The sequence below is a fragment of the Girardinichthys multiradiatus genome, chromosome 6 (assembly GCF_021462225.1).
Source record: "Girardinichthys multiradiatus isolate DD_20200921_A chromosome 6, DD_fGirMul_XY1, whole genome shotgun sequence".
Taxonomy (NCBI): domain Eukaryota; kingdom Metazoa; phylum Chordata; class Actinopteri; order Cyprinodontiformes; family Goodeidae; genus Girardinichthys; species Girardinichthys multiradiatus.
This window is the reverse complement of record NC_061799.1, coordinates 5,912,006-5,933,265: the sequence shown is the minus strand read 5'-3', so window position 1 is coordinate 5,933,265 and position 21,260 is coordinate 5,912,006. Positions and strand designations below refer to the sequence as shown.

The 21,260-nt window shown below is 40.2% G+C and overlaps 1 protein-coding gene across 1 annotated transcript in view; it reads left to right on the top strand.

The window, feature by feature from the left end:
• The first annotated feature begins 208 nt into the window (after positions 1–208).
• Positions 209–21,260, top strand: part of ccdc18 (coiled-coil domain containing 18) — a 34,547-nt gene continuing 13,495 nt past the window's right edge. Inside the window, exons 1-15 of the mRNA XM_047367172.1 lie at positions 209–328; positions 2,004–2,144; positions 4,170–4,276; positions 14,433–14,561; positions 14,767–14,863; positions 14,956–15,077; positions 15,192–15,471; positions 15,689–15,776; positions 17,409–17,626; positions 17,876–17,986; positions 18,078–18,209; positions 18,282–18,416; positions 18,497–18,574; positions 19,180–19,296; positions 19,422–19,589. Coding sequence (XP_047223128.1) covers positions 2,013–2,144; positions 4,170–4,276; positions 14,433–14,561; positions 14,767–14,863; positions 14,956–15,077; positions 15,192–15,471; positions 15,689–15,776; positions 17,409–17,626; positions 17,876–17,986; positions 18,078–18,209; positions 18,282–18,416; positions 18,497–18,574; positions 19,180–19,296; positions 19,422–19,589 — 1,914 coding nt within the window. The 5' untranslated portion in view covers positions 209–328; positions 2,004–2,012. The remainder of the gene's footprint in view (positions 329–2,003; positions 2,145–4,169; positions 4,277–14,432; positions 14,562–14,766; positions 14,864–14,955; positions 15,078–15,191; positions 15,472–15,688; positions 15,777–17,408; positions 17,627–17,875; positions 17,987–18,077; positions 18,210–18,281; positions 18,417–18,496; positions 18,575–19,179; positions 19,297–19,421; positions 19,590–21,260) is intronic.

Below are 21,260 nucleotides of genomic sequence, written 5' to 3'. Positions count from 1 at the left end.
CTGTGGGCCACAAAATAAACCTTTATCAGAGATTTGTCACTCCTCCCTTACTTCTCGTTGTAATTCTGTGACGGCAAAATGAAAACGACTACACCCTTTACAAACTCCTTAAAACCAACACGCGCCGTTGCTCTGGAACACTGCCGCTTGTCGACCAATCGCTTTACAGAATGGCTCATTTTATCCAATTGTAAGGCATGTTGTTGGTAAGTGGGCGGAGACTAAAAATTACAAACCGTTCTGCCTCAATTTCCAGAAACTCAAGAGATTTGTTGAAATACAGAATAGAGACAGATGCTTTGAGCTTCTTATCTTCCACACAACAAAGGTAATAGTTTAACTGAATTAGAAATTCTGTCTGGTGTGTAATTAATTGTTTTTATCACAAAAACAAGGCTAACGTTTACTAGCTAATCACCTGTCGGCGTAAAGAGCTGCTCTGTTTACGTTCACAAATGTTTCTATTAACGTCATTTATTGGAAGCACAGTGTTTGCTTTATGTTGCAAAGACAGAGCTGTTTTTCTTTTAGCTTTACACTTGTTGCCATTCAATGAGCGCCCAAAAGTTAACTCTAGAGTAGTTAAAGCTTAACTGAGGATCGAAATGCTGGCGAGGAGAAATCTAGCAAAGATGTGTTCAGCCTAAAGTATCTGATCCAATTACCAGAGTGTGGGACAGAAACATAAAATCCCGATAACTCCTACAGTGATAATCAGACGTTCAGTTACACAAACCAAGGTAGAATTAGGCCTGAGTGCAGAGATTAGACAGAAAATCCCCAATAAATTCAAGTTTGTTCATCCAGTTCTGTACCAACACATTTTGTCAAGTTACAAACTTCATTTTGTTATATTGAGATTGTATGTGGTAGACCAATACAAAGTGGATGGGTAATTGTGAAGCTGAAGGCAAATGAAACATTGATGCATTTATTCAAAAACCTGAAAAGGATGTGTACTTATTTATCTGGGCTCTCTAAATAAACCCCAGCGCAGCAATTTACCGCCAGTCACTGTGGACATGTCACAGAGCACTCAATCAATTATACAAAAAATGGAAAGAGTCAAAGTGACATTTGGCAGTGGCAGCATCGTGCTGTGGGAATGCTTTTCTTAAACAGCCACAATAAAACCAGCCGCCACAGAGACAGTTTCTCTGATGAACATTTAATAGAGTACAGAACAACTGCATACTGAAGTTGCAAATGCACCTTAGTATATGTGTATATTTAAGGACATAAAGATATATGCATAAATATATTTAAAAACCCAGAGAGCAAAGTGTACCAGAGTCAAATTCCTTGTTTGTATGCATGAACTTGGCAATAAAGCTGATTCTGATTCTGATGAAGCTGGTGAAAGTTGATGAGAAGACAGCGCTAAATACCAGGTAGTTCTAGAGACAGCAACCTTAAACATACAGCCAGACCTGCAATGGAAATGTTCCCAAAAATGCATATTCATGTGCTAGAATGGCCTAGTCAAAGTTCAGACATAAATCCAAATCCATCTGTGGCATGGCTTAAAAAATAAAATTAATGTTCACAGATGCTTTCCATTCAATCTAACTGAGTTTGAGCTGTTTTGCAGAGAACAGTGGCTGAAAAATGCCAGTCTGTAGATGTAGAAAACTGCAAGAGACGTACTCCAAAGACTTGCAGGCTTTATTGCGGTGAATGGTCAGTAAATGCAGTTTAGATTGGTTGAGGACATTGTGTGATTTCTTTTATTAATTCCATTTCCCAAATATGTGCAGCTTTGTGTCGGTCCATCACATAAAACACAGCGAGGGTTTTCTGTGTGAAAAAGTTAAAGTGGTGTAAATGCTTTTGCAGAGAACTGTACTCAGTCAACCCGGGGAAAAAGAAAGGTTCACGTAAATAATAAATGCCAAAACAATAATGTGACCTTGCCACCGACGAGTTTGTAAACTTCTAACCAAAACTGTACTTTACTAAACCTTTACCCTCCTCTCCTGCTTTGTTTGCTTCTTTCCAACCAGTCAGGAGGAATGGAGTCTGCTCCTGTAAGAAAGAGAGTAGGCTGCGTGCGTCAGGAGAATGCCTGCCTGATCACAGAGGATGAGCAGCTCATCTGTGACCTGGATGCTTTGCAGTATGAACCAGGAGTTTCCAAGCTGCAGGTATAACATGGATCTCCACACAAAAGAAATATGACATATGCTTCAGTTCTATGGGAGCAGATGGCCAGATGAAGGAGGTGTCAAATCCAGTTTTTTTTCAGCTCTCACAGCCATTGTTCACCACATTGCTGAATTACTGTAACACACTGTATTTTGGAGTCAGTAGGTCCTCCACTGGACATGTGTGTTTGGTACAAAATGCTGCTGCATGTCTTTTAACTAACTCACACAAATGCCTCTTTATGTTTCCATTACTCATTTTGTCAGGCCTAGTATCTGCTTTTTTGAGACCTACTCAGGAGCAGGTATGATCCAGGCTGAGTAGGGACTACATGTGATATGAACAGACCGCTGTTCACTGATTGGTTATTGGACCAGTAGATGTGACAAGGTTTTCTCTAAGGCAGTGCAGGAAAAAGTTAACAACTCTGGAGCAGCAACAATAATATTAAGGACCAAAATCACCAGAGCGGTTCAAACCGAAATATAAATTTACTATTTACAAATCATAAACCATGCCTGAAGGCCGAAATAAAAGAAAAAGGACACATCAGCTTTCTGAATTACACGGAGGTTTGGTTCAGAAATTTATTGATGGTTCTTAAGAGAACCAGCGTCCGCAACATGAGGGAGCAGGCAGAGAGCAGCTGCCTGTAACATGACTGCCAACGTCGGATCAAATGAGGGGAAGACCTCGCTGAATCTGCAGAGCACGAATATCCAACATCCAACCTACAACTAACTTCACCATGGTCAGAAGTCCGTTGTTTTGTGGTTGTGTGGTTTTAAAGTCCTGTCAGTCAGTCAGTCATTTTCTACGACTTTTTGCATGGTGTGTTGTGGGGGAGCTTGTGCCTCCAGCTTGTATCTCCAGCAGTCTATGGTCGGGTAAACCCTGGACAGGTCCCCAGTCCATCGCAAGTCAACACACACACACACACACACCTGAGGGCAATTTAGAGAAACCCATTAACCTAACAGTCATGTTGTTGGACTGTGGGAGGAAGCCAGAGTACCCGGAGAGAACCCACGTATGCACAGGGAGAACATGCTAACTCCATGCAGAAAGGCCAGACAGAGGACAGCGGCTGTCCTCTCATCTCATCTCCTCCTGCCACAACCCCCTCACGTTAGAACCCCTGAACCTTATTTTATAAGTTCTGGCTGGGCTGTGGTCCAGTAATTATCTCAGTGGAAGATTTTAATACATAAAACACACATGTATAAGATATTCTTGCACATACAATAACACAAACATTATTTTCATTTTGTTTATTTATGTTTTTATTCTTATTTATTTATTATTTTTTATGTTTTTACGTAGATTGCTTTGATGTGACAACGTCATACAGTGACATTAATAGCAGCACAGCACACTGCACTGACTGCTGGAGGCAGGGCTTCATGTCCTAACCTCCTCCGTCAGTGGAACCACAGCAGGTACCATACGGAGTAGAGAGAAACCGAGTGAAGTAGAGCTGTTGCGGAGTTGGAACCCTCCGTGGAAAAAGTGCAACATTTGCCCAAATTTCACTGGTTTTAAGCTCACTGCACTGGTTGGTTGCCTGTTAATTTAAAAATTCTTGTATTAGTTTTTAAGTTAAATGATCTTGCCCTTCTCTACATCTCTGAGCTTTTACAGCCATATGTGCCCCCTCATTCTCTCAACTTTGTTGAGCGGCTGCTTCTGTCAGTGCTGAGAACCAAGTGGAAGCTCAGAGGAGACCTTTTCTGTAGCTACTCCCAAGCTTAGTTTTGAATAGCCTGCTGCTGCACATAAGCAGACTTCCTCCCTGACAGCCTGAAGTCTCTTTTAAAAACCCACCTTTTTTCACAGGTTTGTAATCCCCAAAATGGCATTGATTTTATGTTGGTTTTTGTATATTTTATTTTATTCATTTTATGCCTATATATATTTACTTTTGATCTATGCAGCAGTTTGATTTTACTGCGCTTAATAAATAAAGTTGGATTGGATTGAATTTGTTTGTACAGAAAAGTAAAGAATGTGATTTTCTTTGGCAGGTCCATCCCAGCCTATCTAGGGTCAGGCTTAGCAGCAGCGTGGCCGCCATGAGTGAACACATCCTTCAAATGGAAGCTGAACTGGAGACTCAGACTGAGGAACTAAAGTAAGCTTATTGATCTCCTGTGAAAGGCCGAGTTTCACATATATAAAACTTGGTTTCTGAACAAACTTAAAATGTTTTCTAATTAGAAGGAAGACATTCTTATTTATTAGTTAATTACTACTTTGAGGGACTGATCTTCAAAGATCTCAAATAGAGGGTGCTAATTTGTGTATACTATAAATAAATTGCACGTGCAATAAGTGGGTGTTTTGTGTGCAATTTTCAAAGATTGCGCGTGCAATGGATAACAGGTGCAAAACAGGTGCACACCGCCCTATTTAAATAAGTAAATTGTGTATGCTACTGGCTGGAACAAGAGGAAAAGCAAACAGATCCTCTGCTGTGTTGCTAGATCCAGTTGGTGATTGTTTCCTTCTGTTTTGCCCTTGTTTTTCTGGACTGTTTTTCTTTTTTTTTTTGGAGTTTATGTTTGAAGAGTTCGGAGTTTATCATAAACAGCCACAATATTTAAGCCTAAACGTAATATTAGCAACATAAAAGTAGATTGTTGTAGGAGTTGGTAATCCGTATGTTATTGCTTTGCTAATTTTAAAACATAGCATCACGTAACTGTCCTGCAAAAAAGTTAAATAGAACATTTATGTACGTAAAAATAAATTATTTTCCAATGATTTTACTAAATTAATTTTGTTTGTTTTGCCAATATTTTAACAATATACGTGCGACTGTTTAAATAGTTTTTTGGTGTCACAAAATAATTTTTAACTGCATAAACAGAATCCTCCCCTGGCATATGTTCACATTTAAACAACGTAATCAAACTGATCCAGCTCCGATTGCCCTGCAGTGACATAACGCTACTGTCAATAATGCTATGTGTTTTGTTTAGTGACAAGGTTAAAGCATACATTGTCTTTGTCACCACATGGAAAAGCTGCCTTAAAATGGTGATTTTTGACCTGCTAAGAAGTGATTTTAGCATCCAGTTTGCAAATGAAGGATTTAATCTGCCATATAATGTCTTTAGTTCTTTTATATTAATTATATTGTCAACATCAAAGCACAGTGGGTCTTTTGCATGATGTGCGATTACAGGCTGATCAGGTTTGTGCGTGTTCAGCAGATGATCAACGGCAGCGATGTTACGCTGGAATGATGTTGAATGAAGTGTTGCGAGGAGTTTTACCATAGGAGAAATATCATGGCATTGTTAGTGATTGGCTCCAAATCAGAGCTTAGATAATCCTACATAGAAATCCTCCATTCTCCATTCATTGATTTTGCAACAATCCCTCATACTGAGCATGCATTTAGCAACAGTGGAGAGGAAAAACTCCTTTTTAACAGGAAGAAACCTCCAGCAGAACCAGGCTCAATGTGAGCAACCATCTGCCATGACCAAAGGGGGGTTTGAGAGAACAGAGCAGAGAAGGAAATAGAACACAGAAGCACTGATCCAGGAGTACTTTCTATGGGAAGGAAAAGTAAAACAATGGTTGTAGCTCCTTTAGAGTCTTCATCTGGGTGAGAAAGACAGCTAAGCAGATGAACTCTGAGCCAGTTTTCAAGTCTAGAGGACGAAAGTGAGCGCATAAATCCTTTAGTTTCCATCCATCCCGTCACAACCGATGTGCCCCAGGACTCTGTCCTCAGACTCCTATTTTTAGTCATTTAACTTCTTCCCCTTGGCAATATCTTCCAGAAATTTAACATCCATTTTTACAGTTATGCGGATAACAACCAGCTCTATTTGTCTAGTGTTAGGTATTATTTAGTCAACTCAGAGGTAAGAACGATACAGTCAGAGTTACTTGCAGCAAGGGTAGCCCACTTTGCAGTGAAAACTACAAAGTTTTGACACCCTATCTCTTTATTTATATACACAATTCAACAGACAGTTCAGACAGGGTGTGTATGTGTGTGAGACAGAAAGGAGGCTGGTTCACACAGAGATAACTATGATCTCACACACACAGGGAGGAAGGCATAGTGCAGGTGCCTTGCAACACAAAGTTTTTACATGAGTGATAACAAGTTTTTGCACCCATCCAACAGTCCCTCCTTTTATCACAAGTAAAAACATTTAATATAAAAACGAGTAAGAAAAAATATTCTGTATGAGCGAAAACCCACGGACGGTAAACAGATTATATTTTGTGGGAAATACTCATACGGCCCCGCCGCCCTCGGCAACCATTAAAAGTTAAATGTTGATTAATACCTGAAATCATAAAAATAAAAGAATAATACTTGAAATCATAAAAATAAAAGAATAATACTTGAAATCATAAAAATAAAAGAATAATATTTGAAAACATAAAAATAAAAGAATAATATTTGAAAACATAAAAATAAAAGACTTGATGAAAACAGTAAAACATAATAAAGGAATTTAAAAATCTGCCCTGTTTATGTCATCATTGTACTTTTTCTCATTTCACTTAAGCAACAACTTCTTTCGATTTTCTGCTGTAAGGTCATTTTATGAAATACAATGTATGAGTACACTCAGGCTTTTGATGTGATTTATTTACAACATGTCATCATAATCGTCCCCTTCATTTTTGTGCATTTCTACCTGGTTCAGTGTTGCATATGCCACCGTGACTGACTGAGTTACTATTCTTTGTACCATGCATTTGCAACATGGGATGATACATATTGACAGGAGACACAGAAGGCCCATGCATGCTATTATTGCAACTAGGAGAACCTTAAAACAGATTTATCCATCCCCCTGTGAGCATCCAATCTAACCAAGAAGAGTTAGGATCTGGGTGGTCATGTGCCATGACATTTTGCAGATTCCGTAGGTTGTTTAATGCTCCCGTTATGTTTGCAGAGTGTATATTATCTGGGATATATGTGCAACAGGTGTTATTCAATAGAACACAAACGCCCCCCGTTGATGCTGTTAGAATATCCAAAGCCATGCGGTTTTGAATTATCATGGCTTGCATAGCGCTCATTTCTGTGTTTTGACCCTCTTCTACTATTATGGAGTTATTTAGAAACAATCCAAATCGATAACTTAAAGTTTCCACGCGCAGCATTAATTTGCCCACACCTAACCAGGGTAAGAGAGATAATAATGTTTTATCATCTTTAGACCAAAGTTTAAATTCATCTGGGACATTGGTTCCCCAAATGGGGTCATGTGGTTTAACATCTATTTCCCTTTTTGATCTCCTATGTGGTACAACTATAGTCTGCTTACTAAGTACCACAGTGTGATCTGATGTGAAAACTGGGGCACATACACCATACCAACTGGGTGGAAGTACATAAACGTTATTATCACATAACCATGCCACCCCTTCTATCCAGTATGTGCCGTTTCCGGGATTATTCCTGTAAGTGTAGAAGTAGTTACATTTCGTAGTATTCCCTACAAAATGAGTATGATTCCCTGTAATATTTTGTCTTATGCAGTGTCGATGGTTTCCGGGGTCTGTTACATATGCTTTGAATGGTTCTGATATCCCTGTAATGTTGAGAGGTTGCCATTGTTTTCTGTCGCAAGTGCAGTTTTCTGGGTCACAACTATAATTTAATCTCTGGTTACTGCGCAGTGTAGAATTCACAACGATCTGATTTTCATCTGTCCACATTCCAGAAGTGTTAAATATGAAAGATTGGTTTTGCATAAGAAATAACTTTTTATTTGTATATCCTATCAGGCCCATTGATATGGCGCAACTTGTCTCGGTGAGGTTCATAACTTTGACATATATGGTGGGGCCTTGGGAATGCACGGGCATTATGGAACACACATAACAATCAGTTTTATTTTGAGTTTTAGCTGTGTCATACACATAACGATACCAGTAATTTTGCAGAAATGGGTGTGTGTCATGTCCTTCCGTCAGTGGTCTGAGATGGGTCCCGTCTGATGTCCATCTCTTCTGGTTCGGTATCACCTCCTGTGGATCCTGCTTTAGATAGAGAAAGAGTCCTGCTACCAGAATTAAGCTCAGGCTTATCAGTCCTGTCCACATGTTACAGAGAGCCATTTTATAATTGGGCGCAGATCAGCTTTTTTCTTCACCGGTTTGAGACGCTGGGCCATATGGGTCCTCCAACTCCTTTGAACCCGGACTTCCTCTGCTACCCCGTCGGTTGGTTTGGCTCCTGTAATGGCAAAACTGGCTTACAGTGGCTTTTATGGATCCAGGAAGGCCTCTCTGCTATTTTCAGAGCTGTGGGCGTTGTCAGGAGTATTTGAAACGGCCCTTTCCACCGAGGAGTGCTCCAATCCTTCCTGTGGAGTGTCTTAATCAGGACCAGGTCTCCAGGCCTCAGGTCGTTCTGTGGGATAGGAGCAGAGATTATCGGCAGACAACTAGACATTTGTTCTTCTTTTGTCTGCAACATTTTATTCATCCACTCAGCTAATGAAGTTTTCTGTTGTGCTTTCTCTATTTCATTCATGTCAGAGGGCAGAGAAAACGGTCCGCCATGTACTATTTCTTTGAGAATACAAATTCACATCAGCAACTTGGTGCCACGTGATCTCAGGCTCAGAACACAGTGGGTGGAGTTATACAATGATGTACAGTAGGTGGCAAATGGAGTAAGACCAGTTTGATTTGGAGTTATTCTCATCCATAATTTAACCAGGGATAGGCATTCGGGCCGTGGCCTCCCTGTTTTTCCATTGTTTTCCTTAATCTTTAACTGAAACCCTAATGCATTAGAACTTAGTTCTATTAATTTATTTACAAAATGAGTTCCATTATCTGACCTTATGACCTGTGGGATACCATATGTGGGGAAGAAATGTGTCACTAGGTACATCTATTACAACTAGGCAATATTTCTTCCCCCGTGTTTGCAACAAATTATGCATGATCTGCAAAAATTCTTTGTATAGTCAGAAAAATTTATAGTGTAGGATTAATGCTTTACCAGATGTGACATATTCCCCCCTTGACACGTGGGTCTTCCCAATGTGTCACTGTAGCCGCTGTGTTGTATAAATGTTTTTGGGAGGATTGGTTTATCATCTATCTGATAGATGTCATCTTTTTTCTGTGCTCCTCTCTTTGGCCAGGCCTTTATTTCTGTCTCGGGTGCTGACTGTTGGGCGTCTTTCAGCACGTCTGTGTCTATAAATAGCAGATCTGACATTTTCTCTTTAATATGTTGAAATGAGTTAGTTCTGTCCCTGATGATGTTTAAAACCTCTATTTTGCCAAATCTTAGCATGGTGATGTACTGATCCGAAAACGTATTGGCTGTCTGTGTATATAGTAAGTATTTGTCCCTCATGTAATTCACATGCTCTTACTACAGCATATAACTCTGCAGTTTGGGCTGAGCATGTATTGGGTGGAGATTTAGCTTCTATTATTCTGTCGATGGTTGTTACTGCATAACCAACTCTATTCTTTCCATATTCATCTTTAGATGCTGAGCCATCTACAAACACAACACATGAATCTGGTATAAGGGTTTGAGAAATGTCTTGTCTGGGTTTTTTGTCTTCTTCTTTGCTTTATAAGAATGTGGTTTTCCATCTTCTGCAGTAGGTATTAGAGTACTTGGATTTAAAGGGCACATCTTTTTAGAGTTATGTTTGGCTGTGATAATAATAGTGATGTCAGTGTGATATGTCTTGCATGTAGCGTCAGGTGCTTCTCTTAATATTCCTGACTTCAACATATCTTGTATTACTGGCTTAGTACCTTCTTCAGCTTCTGGCTTTAAGGGGTATTGGCGGACTAATGGCCTTTTTTCAGATATTAGTTTAACCTTGTATGGTGGGAACCCCTTTATAAGTCCTACATCAGTTGATGATTGGGACCACAGTTCAGGTGGGACAGCAGCTAGGGCAGGATGCATGTTGCTCTCTTTGCTCTCAGCTAAGCCCTGTATTTGTCCCTCTGCCTCATCTAAATGTGTCCTTGGATGGACTTTGACTGTCCACGCCAGAATGAGCTTCCAGATTCCTGTATTAGGATCCACTTTCGACAGTGTCAGTGCTGTTCCTGCAGAGGTTTAAAGCCTCTGTTTTTCCAAATTCTTATTATTCTTTTTTATCATATTTTATATGTCCTTATTACATTTAAAAATGAGATCACTATTTTTGGTAGTTGCTATTATTTTAAATATTGCTTGGTTTAGTTCTTATTAAAAATAAAAACTCACTCACTGATGAACACAAAAAATGAAGGGCATATTATATCTTATAATCTTAGTTTGTTTTACCCAGTTTTATAGATACAACATCCAGTTTCAGTCAGCTTTGTATTTAATTCAAGTAACTAAAGTTTGTTTCAATTAACTAAAGTTTTATCTATTTCAGTCCAGTCCAGTAATTCTGTTAAGGTTCATTTCATCTTATGTTAAGTTTGAGTCTAATTCAATCATTTTGAACCTGACTGGAAAAAGTCTAAACATCTGTTAAAATCTTTTTGTTTTACCATAGAGAACTGACCTAATATTATTATGGTATGTTGAGGACTCTAATTTTTACATAACATGAAACAGACATTTATTTCACAAAAACAGAAAGTCAAACACAGACATTTGGCCACATGAAAGTTTAAATAACCTGTTTGTAAAAGAATTATGAAAAATTGAAGACGGGTCTATGAACTTTCTTATGTTCATCAGTATTTTCAATACAGGTAGAACCTTTGCTATCTTTATATGATTTTTCAGAAAAGATTCTGGAAACCTTATAAAGATATAAATTTGGCAAAGATCATCAGAACATCAGACCTTTATTAGCGCTTTTAAGGTCCCTCAAAGATGCATTACAATGAAATCAGTCATTCCCATTCACACACATTCACACACTACTTACTTGTTTCTCTGTCAGAGTCATTTTATTTGCAAAAATGTGAACATAATTTGACTTCTATTATTCTTAAAATGTACATTGTTTCCTCATAACCCCTTTTGTTTCCCCTAGGTCTGTTTTGAACGCTTCAATTCTTTTTTTTTATTCACCAAGAATCAATAAGGTGGTCTTAGTGGGGTCCACCTTAAAGGTGTTATCTGTTGGGTGTCATGTTATCATTGTCAGGTCAGTGAGGTTCATAAGTCAGTCAGAACATTGGTCATTTGTTCTGTGCACATAATGTTTCATAGATCCAGCCTATGATTAGTCAGCAAAACTTCCACCTATAGGAGAAAAATTGATTGTTAATGAATGAGCTGCATTTCCTAGGAACACTGTCTTCCTCCTGGATGAGCATCACCTGTTGAAAAACTTTCATCATTGTTTGTTTCACATATTCAATCAGATCTTTATATTATACCAGTAGGTGAAGTTGTTAGTATCTCATGTAGACTGACATATACTGTTGCATTTGGAGAAGATCTCAGATTAAATAAACTTAGTTAGAGCTTCAATCCAGGTTCATTTTGTGTCTGCAGACTTTAGCCAATTTTTCTTTTCTTTTTTTTTTATATATATAAAGAGCAAGATTCAAAACATTTTCAAAAGGCAGATTGTGGCAGAATGTAGACAAAACTATTTATTGATTGACAAAATAACATTCAAGCACACAATCACCATATTAAAAGGCTCTACTTCTAGAGAATCACTAAACTTCTGGGGTCCGGTTTTGGCCCGCGGACCTTGAGTTTGACACATGCAGGGTAGAGTTACAATTTTTTTTTAGACCTTTCAGCAGAGACAGGCTTCTGCTGTTTGCAGAAGTTTTATCTTTGTTTTCAGGCAGCTGCATCTCTTTGTCAAGGTCGTTTCACAGAGCTGAAATTTAACTTCTCTCAAAGAGGAAAAATCAAGAATGCACAAAATCTGAGCCAAATATGGAATTATTTCCCTGTAAAATGAATCTTTTGCATTTTATCATGATATCGTTGGTAGTATAACACCATAGAATGATTTTTAAAGCACCTGTTTCTCACTAATGCTTGCCTACAAAATGTTTTACTCTCAGATTACTTCTTTAACAACATTCTGTTCTCCCTTCTCTAGTCATTGTTCACTGGGTTGTCCAGTTGGACAGTTTCCATGTTGTCCACATTGTCACCTCCTCTTTTAACTTCCTTTACCACGTCCTCTAAAACCACCTCTTAGTCTTTATAATTTGGGGCTACCTTGGTATTCTAAACTGGGATGGGTGGCGGTCCACCCCCCTTTATTTGTTTTCAGTTAAGCTGAACGTTTTTTCCTGTGCTTTTCTTAAGGCCTCAGTATTATGGCTATGTCAGTTAAAAGCTGCTCTTATTGTTGTTTTTTTAATTAAACTTTTTGTTTTAATCTGTTTATCAACTGTGAGCACTCAGGGACTGAAAAGTCCCCTTTGAAATTATAATCTGGCAAGGTTTTTTATTGTCTCTTGAATCTTTTGAATGCATAATCTCCAGTTTAAGATCCCCGTGTAGTTTTAGGATTTCCGTGATAATTAAGTTACCTGAAAATCCGTATTTTTATGCCATCGTGTACATATTTCTGTTAAATCAGAGATTTTTCTCTGTTCTTTCCCCATTGTTCTTTGTTATTTTTCTCTTTTTAGTTTTCATTATTTCTAATTTTAGATCCCCTTGTAATTTTAAGACATCCTTTGTATCTAATTTGCCCAAAAACCCATGTTTTTTATTTTTTATTCCATCTATGACAGATCATACCGGCTCCTTTTACATAGTTCTCCATAAACGTTGCCTCCCCTTCTAAGTCAATTAGTTTACTTTGTTTCTTCCCCATTATGTTTTATGTTAGTTTAATTGTAGTATAAATGTCCCAGATAAAAGGTCACTGGCATGAGATTTATGGAGAGGACATTAACACGGCCTTCTACTGCGACTAATTCGCAGCGGTGTTCATTTTCTGGAATGAAATCCGACCTGAATCTCCAAAGTCACCAGTACGTAGTTTTAATCTGGGCAAAAGAAAACACAGGACTAGCAGAATCCTGCTGATTCTATTAAAATGCTTAGTCTTCCATACACACACAACACAGTCACACAGTTAGTTTCAGGTACCTTGTAATTTTTCTAAGTTAACTTGGTGTTATTTTATGAGCTCAATTTACTCCGTTCTTTTTACTTTTATAGCGCTTATTCTATTCCCTCGCAGGGAATAACCCTTAGTCGTTTTATTTGGCCCCCTTCTTGGCGGGGCCCTACCTTAATTTGTCACTATTTCTTTCACGGTGGAATAAAACCATCCTAATGCAGCGTCCTTACCGGCGACGCACTACCAACGACTGTTAAGTACTTTTCCTATGAACTGTATTTTAAAACTGTCTCACCTCGGAGTTGACTTCTTGGTGACTCTCTGGACCCTGTGAGAGTCACCCCGCGCCGAGGAAGGCGATAACCCACTGGCCAGGTGTGAATTCACACACACCGGGACTTTCAGCCACTCCGGCTAAAGGAGGCTGTGCAGCGGTGCTTCACTCGACGTCAGGCTTCCCCCACGGATCCCAGAGTCACTGTTAAAGCAAAGAGACATAAGGTTATTGAATTAATCCGGCTACGAAGGACCAATAAATGTTAGGTATTATTTAGTCAACTCAGAGGTAAGAACGATACAGTCAGAGTTACTTACAGCAAGGGTAGCCCACTTTGCAGTGAAACTACAAAGTTTTTGACACCCTATCTCTTTATTTATATGCACAGTTCAACAGACAGTTCAGACAGGGTGTGTGTGTGTGAGACAGAAAGGAGGCTGGTTCACACAGAGATAACAATGATCTCACACACACAGGGAGGAAGGCATAGTGCAGGTGCCTTGCAACACAAAGTTTTTACATGAGTGATAACAAGTTTTTGCACCCATCCAACATCTAGTTAGCCAGATCCTATACTCCCACCCTCACTTCTCACCTTTCTGAAATAAAATCTTGAACCTTTGATCCTCCTTTTCCATCTAGTTTACTGTTCCTTCTGCCTGCCTCAGCACCATGGAGAGCAGGGCTTTCTCCCCCTCTGCTCCCAAACTCTGGAATTCTTTTCCTCCGGACAACGAAAATACTAACACTGTTTCTGTTTAAGTCTAAACTCAAAACCCATCTGTTCAAGAGTACTTACTCACTGTGATTGCCCTGTTCCATGTAACTTTCAATTATGTGCATTTTTCTCTGGTTTTATTGTTGTTTGCTGCTTGTATAGTGTCCTTGAGTGCTCTGAAAGACACTTTTAAATAAAATCTATCATTACGATGATTATTATTTTGTTTTAACTGTATTTTTCTGGGATGTTGCACGTTCTATAGGGCAGCGGAGCTGAGGGTGGAGTGTAGTCAGGAAGCTTTAGCTCACCGTGATGCTGTAGTTGCCACAGTGACTGAGGAGCTGAGGACGCTAAGAGAGCAACTGGACAACAGAACATCATTAGGGAAGAGGTGGGGATTTTACACATGCTTACATCTGATTGTAATCTGACACAGTGCTGTCTGATTGTTGTCAACATGGGTTTTGTTGGAATAGTTACTTTCTTTTATTGACTTAAACAACTGAGTCATTTTACAGTCAGATCCCTTTATTCTGATATCTCAGATTTGCCTCCATGTTAAGCTCCCACAGTATGTTCAACACCTTTCCTTGCAGAGCTGAGCAACAAAGGAACCAAGCCCTTCAAAATGCAGAGAAACTCAAAGAAGCTTTCAAAAATTACAAAGACACAACTTCTGTTAAGCTACAAAAGGTACAGTTATTGGAATTGTCTTGTTTTCAATACAAACAAAGCCATTTTCGCCTGTTGATGCTGGAAATGTTTTATTTTGTTGTGCATTCAAGGTGATTGAGAGTGAGAACAAACTGAAAGAGAGTCTGATTGAGTCTGACAGGGAAAAGGAGGAATTGGGGATGAAGTTTTCTGTGTTGGAAAGAGAGAACGCTGCAAAGGACCAGACTATTAGGTACTGATTATCTTCTGTTGAATAAAAATGAAAAAGGAGGGTGTTAATATGATTATGTTGTTTTCTCAATATGTATTGAATCAGTAGTGTTTTTTTCATATTATTTTCATCTAGCCAGCTGCATGAGGAGATAAGGCAGACCAAGGCTGCCGCTGCTCATCTCCAAGCCCAGTTGGATCAGGTAGGACAAAAAGCCTCCCTGCTGGAGCAGCAGCTGTCAGAGCGAGGTGCAGAGTGCAGGGCGATGGCCTCTCTGTGCAGGGAAGTGGAGGAGCTTCGCACTCTGACCCGTAGTCAAGAGCAGAAGGTGGCCCAGAGCCACAGAGAGGCTGAACAGAGCCAGGCTGAGCTGGCTAGCATGGAGGCAATCCTGGCTCTGCTGCACCAACAAGAGGTCGGCAAGCTTTTAAACTCACACCCACATTCTTATGTGATCTCCCATTATATGATTTATTTTAGTGTTAATGACTGCATTAAAACCTAGTTGCGTTGTCAGTTGAAACCTGCTCCTAGAGCCAGGTTAGTAGTCGAAAAAATGTCTATGTGTTTATCACTGATCCTGCAGAAAGGAGGGAACCTGAATATTCTCTTTTACGTTTTAATTCATTTAGGCTCCTGCAGGGCCAATCTGCCTTAATCCATGCATGCTGCCCCCTGTGGACTATTCAGGAGCTGCACATCTGCTGAAACTAAAACCAGGTAGGCTCTAAATCCTTATGCTGCATAAAGGCAACAGCCTCATTGTTTGGCTGTGGGTGAGTTCGCCTCTTTACTAATTAGTACTCTTATTTTGTGTTGCCATTTAATCCCTTCTTCCATTACTAGTAAACAAAACATTTCATTGATTGGAGTAGTTGACCCTTATGAACTATGACTAATTATGATCACTGATTGCAGAGGATAACTCTGAATGATAGATTGTTTGAAGTCAAATATCTACACTGCCTCATAGTAGACTCCGAGGAAATCATAGAAAACTAGTCTTCATACGTCCTGGCAGGTATCAGTGTTTAGTAACGCACAAAAACTGACCTTGAAGATACACTAATGAAGCTCATCATTCTGAACAAGACTGTTGAGAAAGTCTTGAATATTTCAATGCACCCTGAGCCTGATGGTTGCTTCCAGCTGGTTTCTATCATTTCATTTGAAACTCTCTGAAAGTGTAAACAAACAGGTTTAAAAGAATAATGGCTCTCTTTGGCCTTGGTATGATAAGGTGTGGCAAACAATGCTGGACTTCTGTATGCACAGAATGCAGACATAGAAAGAGAACAAGATGAGATATGATTGACCGACCAGCTGACACACACATAGAACCGAGTTCTACCTAATCAGGTTAACCGAGCCTGGAACAACAGGGTTGAATTCATTCAGTTTGTTTTTATTCACCATAACCTCCCTGGACAAACAGTGACAGTGAGCCTTGGCTTTTCATCCACATTCAGCCTCCCCAAAAGAGGTCTGCTCCCAGAAGAATCTTCAGGTGATGTGTTTGGGCAATTAAAGTCAAAACATTCCTGTCCATTACCAGCTCTTTCATTATGTATAAGGGTTTTTTCAAAGATGTTAAAGCATACAGAGAGAGGGGGGGATCTTTGTCCGTTCTTCTTTGCTCAGTTTGTCCAGAGTCCTGAGTCCTCTCGGATGCTTCGGATTTCTTCAGCTCAGACAACAGGATTCCAAGAGAAGACTCAGATGACCATGGGAGATGGTTAATTTATGTGTCAAGTGAATCATTTCTGTCTTGATTTGGCCATAAGTTTTGGATCACTATTTTGATGGTAGACCCAACGACGACCAATAGTTTGCTGGTAGAGTCCACCTGATTTGTATTTAGAATCTCCTGGTATTTCAAACAGTTCATGATCACTGCACTCTACAAGTCTTCAGAAGGCAAAAAGACCCACAGGATCACACATCCTCCCCTTAACGAAACTGTGAGCAACAACCGGTATAAAAGCTGAATTTTATGCATGCTGTGCATTAGCTGGACATTCGTTTTAGAGGTGAAATATTGTCCAAAAAACTGTAGTCATAGCCTTCTCACTTTGACAAATATATTTGGTTCTAAAAGAAAAGTATTTTAGGTTATTTTTGCCAGAATAAAGGACTCATTTTGTAGGGGTTTTATACGGTCTTCATTTAAATGTCAACTAGCTAGATAAATAGGTAGCTAAAAGACAGTTTAGAGATCGTGGAGAACTTGTTTTGTTGTAGTGCTAAGTCACATGATCAACAGTACAGATTAAGGTCATTTGTACAATATTATATTTGAACATATAAATTATTATACAAATTCTTTCTCCCTCCATATCTCACTCCTTCCAGGTGAAGGCTACCAGCAGCTGCTCCGGGTTCTGCAGTTGAAGGAGGCTGAGCGGCTGAAACAGAAGAACCTGAACGAGCGTCTTCAGGAGCGTCTGAGCAGAGCCCAGGAGGAGATCTCCTCCCTGCAGAGCTCCATGGCCCAGAGGGCCTCCCACTACCAGAACCTCCACACTGAGCTGCTGGACAAAGTTAGCCAAGCCACTGACACACAGAAAGAGGTGATTATGTTTTCTTACCATTTCTGCTGTTAACTCCTCAGGCTTTGATTTCAGTGCAATTAAGCAGGACCAAAGAGGGGAGTCTGAGCACATTGTGTACAAACAGTGATTGGATCTTTGAAATGTTTGCTATTTTTTTTTACCTGCTGACTACCATTTTCAAAAACATCAAATGCCAGGAGAGGTTGAGTTTTGGAAATAAAAATGATTGGGCCCAAAATGTGCTTTTCTTTCCTTGTTCTACCTCAGTTAAAAAGGAAAAGTGCCCGGGTAGCGGCGCTGGAGAAACAGCTGCAGGAAAAAAGCTCAGCATACAGTCTGGCTGCTCTGAAGAACACCGAGCTGGAAAATGAGCTGAAGGTACATCCAAGGTCCTTGCTTTTTTATTTCGGTTTGATCAAACAACTACCTGAGACTCAGGTTCTGCTCTGGTCCTTGATTCTAATTACAGGACAAGAGCAGCAGCATTCAGCATTACCAGACTCTAATTTCGAAAAAGCAGAAAGAGTACCAGCAGTCATTGGAGCAATTTAAACAGTCTCACTCTAACCAGCTGGCTGAGCAACAGCACAGGATAGAAATGGTAACCTGAACTCAGCACACCTTCTATAGCAGTAATGTTAGTTGGACTAACTGTTTTTATGACCCCCTGCAGCTGCAGCTGTCTGTGGAGGAGGCCCAGTCTCAGATGGTGGAAATGGAGCAGCATTTGGGTTCTCTTCAAAGGGAGCGAGATGAGGCCCAGAAAGCAGCTGTCCTGCTACAGACCTCTATAGATCAGCTCAAACAGGTAAGGGCACAGGTATGTTTCATACTCATACAGGACAGAAGAGTTTATTTAGTGATGAAATATTATTTTCCTTATTGCAGGAGAAGCAGGTTGAATTTGGACACAATCAGAAGTTGCTACAGAGTTTTAAAGATCAGGCTTCTCACTCTGCCACCAAGGTTTGTACAGGGTCCATACACAATCTGGAAATGTCTTAAAAAACATGGAATTAAAGAATTTTCCATTGTCTGGATAAGCACGGAAAAATATTCATATTTCTAAACTTGATTTCCTGTCCGACTGTCTTAGAGTTGCATGCATGCTTGAAGAGACTGTGGACATTAGAACATTGAGTCTGGAAAAGTGTGGAATTTAATAAACATGAAAGTCTGTTTTGTGGGCTGAAGCTTGTCCCATACTGGGTCGTGCAAGTTGAAAACGATCCTAAACACAGCTGCTAGCCTGCAGTGAAAGGTGGGAAAAGAAAATAATCACGGCGAAGCAATAATCCAGTTCAGAACTCATCCTAAAAGAAATATAATGACACAACAGCCCTGCAATAATAAATGCCCTCACACCTCAGTAAATCCACACTTATAAAAACTCTGGAAATCTTTAATGCTCTGAAAGACAGATCAGGTCATTTTTAATACTCTACAATTGCTGCTAAAGGCGATTCTGCATGTTTTTAGGTCATGGGCTTAGAGGGGAATATTTCATATTGTACAGGAGCCATGGCTGCAACGATGCTGATGCCACCATCTGCTGTGTGTTTCTCCATAAGGTATCTGAGCTACAGTCCTGCCTGTCAGCATGTAGAGAAGAGCTGAACTTGTACCTGCAGAAGATGGAGGAGCTAAAGAAAAACTATGAGACTGAGCTGCAGAAGAAGAATGAAAAGGTACACCATTAGATGCTGTAAAGACATCTTTCAGTTTATTTATCGGGCTGCAAGAAAACAAAAACACACATGTCCCCAAAACATGACCCACTTCTCAAACAGTTGTCCCTCTTTGTTGTTTTTAGTTGTCTTCTCTGCATGAGAAGCTTCACAGCACCAGCCTGGTTTGTCAGAGCTCCAGCGAACAGAACCTGCAGCTGCAGATGACTCTGCAGCAGCAGCAGACCATGCTGACTGAGAGCACGGCTCGTGTCTCTGAGCTGGAGGAGACCCAGAGCAAACTGCAAAGACAGGCGAGTTTGACACACAGAAATGATGTCATGAAACTATATTAGTAGTAGCAAGATGTAGTAAATTCAATTCAATTCAAAAATACTTTATATTAATCCCAAAGGGAAATTAAATGTTGTTGTAGCTCATTATGAAGGTTTCCTCAAAGAGACATTGTAGATGCTGATGGCTGTGGGCAGGAAGGATCTCCTGTAGCGCTCCGTCTTACAGCAGATCTGAAGAAGCCTCTGACTGAAGACACTCTGTTGTTGTAGGACAGTCTCATGAAGAGGATGCTCATGGTTCTCCATAATGTTCTTCATTTTATGAAGAATCCTTCTTTCCACAATGATCTCCAGAGGTTCTAGAGGAGTCCCCAGAACAGAGCCAGCTTTTTTAATCAGCTTGTTGAGCTTTTTTAAGTCCCTGGCTCTGATGCTGCTTCCCCAGCAGATGATGGTAGAAGAGATCACACTCTCCACAACAGACTTGTAGAAGATATGCAGCATCTTGCTGCAAACACCAAAGGACCTAAGCTTCCTCAAGAAGTAGTCTGCTCTGTCCCTTCTTGTAGATGGCTTCACAGCTGCATCTCCACTCTAGTCTGTTGTCCAGGCGAACACCGAGGTATTTATACTCCTCCACAACCTCCACCTCTTCTCCCATGATAGAAATAGTGTTTGACTTATTCCTGTTTCTCTTAAAATCTACAATCATCTCCTTTATTTTAGTCACGTTCAAAATGAGATGATTGTTTCTACACCATGCCACAAAGCGGTCCACCACCTTCCTGTACTCAGCTTCTTGTCCATCTCTGATCCACCCCACGACTGCAGAATCATCCGAGTATTTCTGCAGATGACAGGAGTCTGTCTTGTACTGGAAGTCTGAGGTGTACAGAGTGAAAAGGAATGGTGAGAGTACCGTCCCCTGTGGTGCTCCTGTGCTGCTGACTACCTGGTTAGACTCACAACACTTCAGTCTCACAAACTGTGGTCTGTTTAACAGGTAGTCTTTGATCCAGGAGATTGTTGAGGCCTCCACCTGAGTCTTCTGGAGTTTCTGACAAAGCAAATCAGGTTGGATTGTATTAAATGCACTGGAGAAATCAAAGAACATGATCCTCACAGTGCTGCTGGCTTTGTCCAGATGACAGTGGGTTTGTTGAAGCAGGTGTATGATGGCATCTTCAACTCCAACTACACAGCAATAAGCAAACTGAAGGGGGTCCTGATGGTTTACTGTTTGCTTACTCAGGTGGGCCAACAGGAGTCTCTCTAGGACCTTCATGATGTGGGATGTCAGGGCAACAGGTCTATAGTCATTGAGGACTGATGGGTGAGTTTTCTTTGGTATCGGAACAAGACTGGAGGTCTTCCACAACACCGGAACCTTCTTCTGGGCCAGGCTAAGGTTGAAAAGGTGCTGCAGAATCCCACAGAGCTGCTCTGCACAGGCCTTCAGGACTCTAGGGCTGACATGATCTGGACCTGCAGCCTTATTCTGATTCAGTCTCTCCAGTTGTCTCTTCACCTGACTTCTTGTGACACACAGGTGGAAGGGGGAAGCAAAGGAAGCATCAGCATCTTCTGATATGGGTGAAGTCAAACATGTAGAAGCAGAAGGGTCTGGGCTGAGGTGGAAGATAAAAAATGTGAGGTGTTACTGGACAGCTGTGGGTCCTGTGGGTCAAA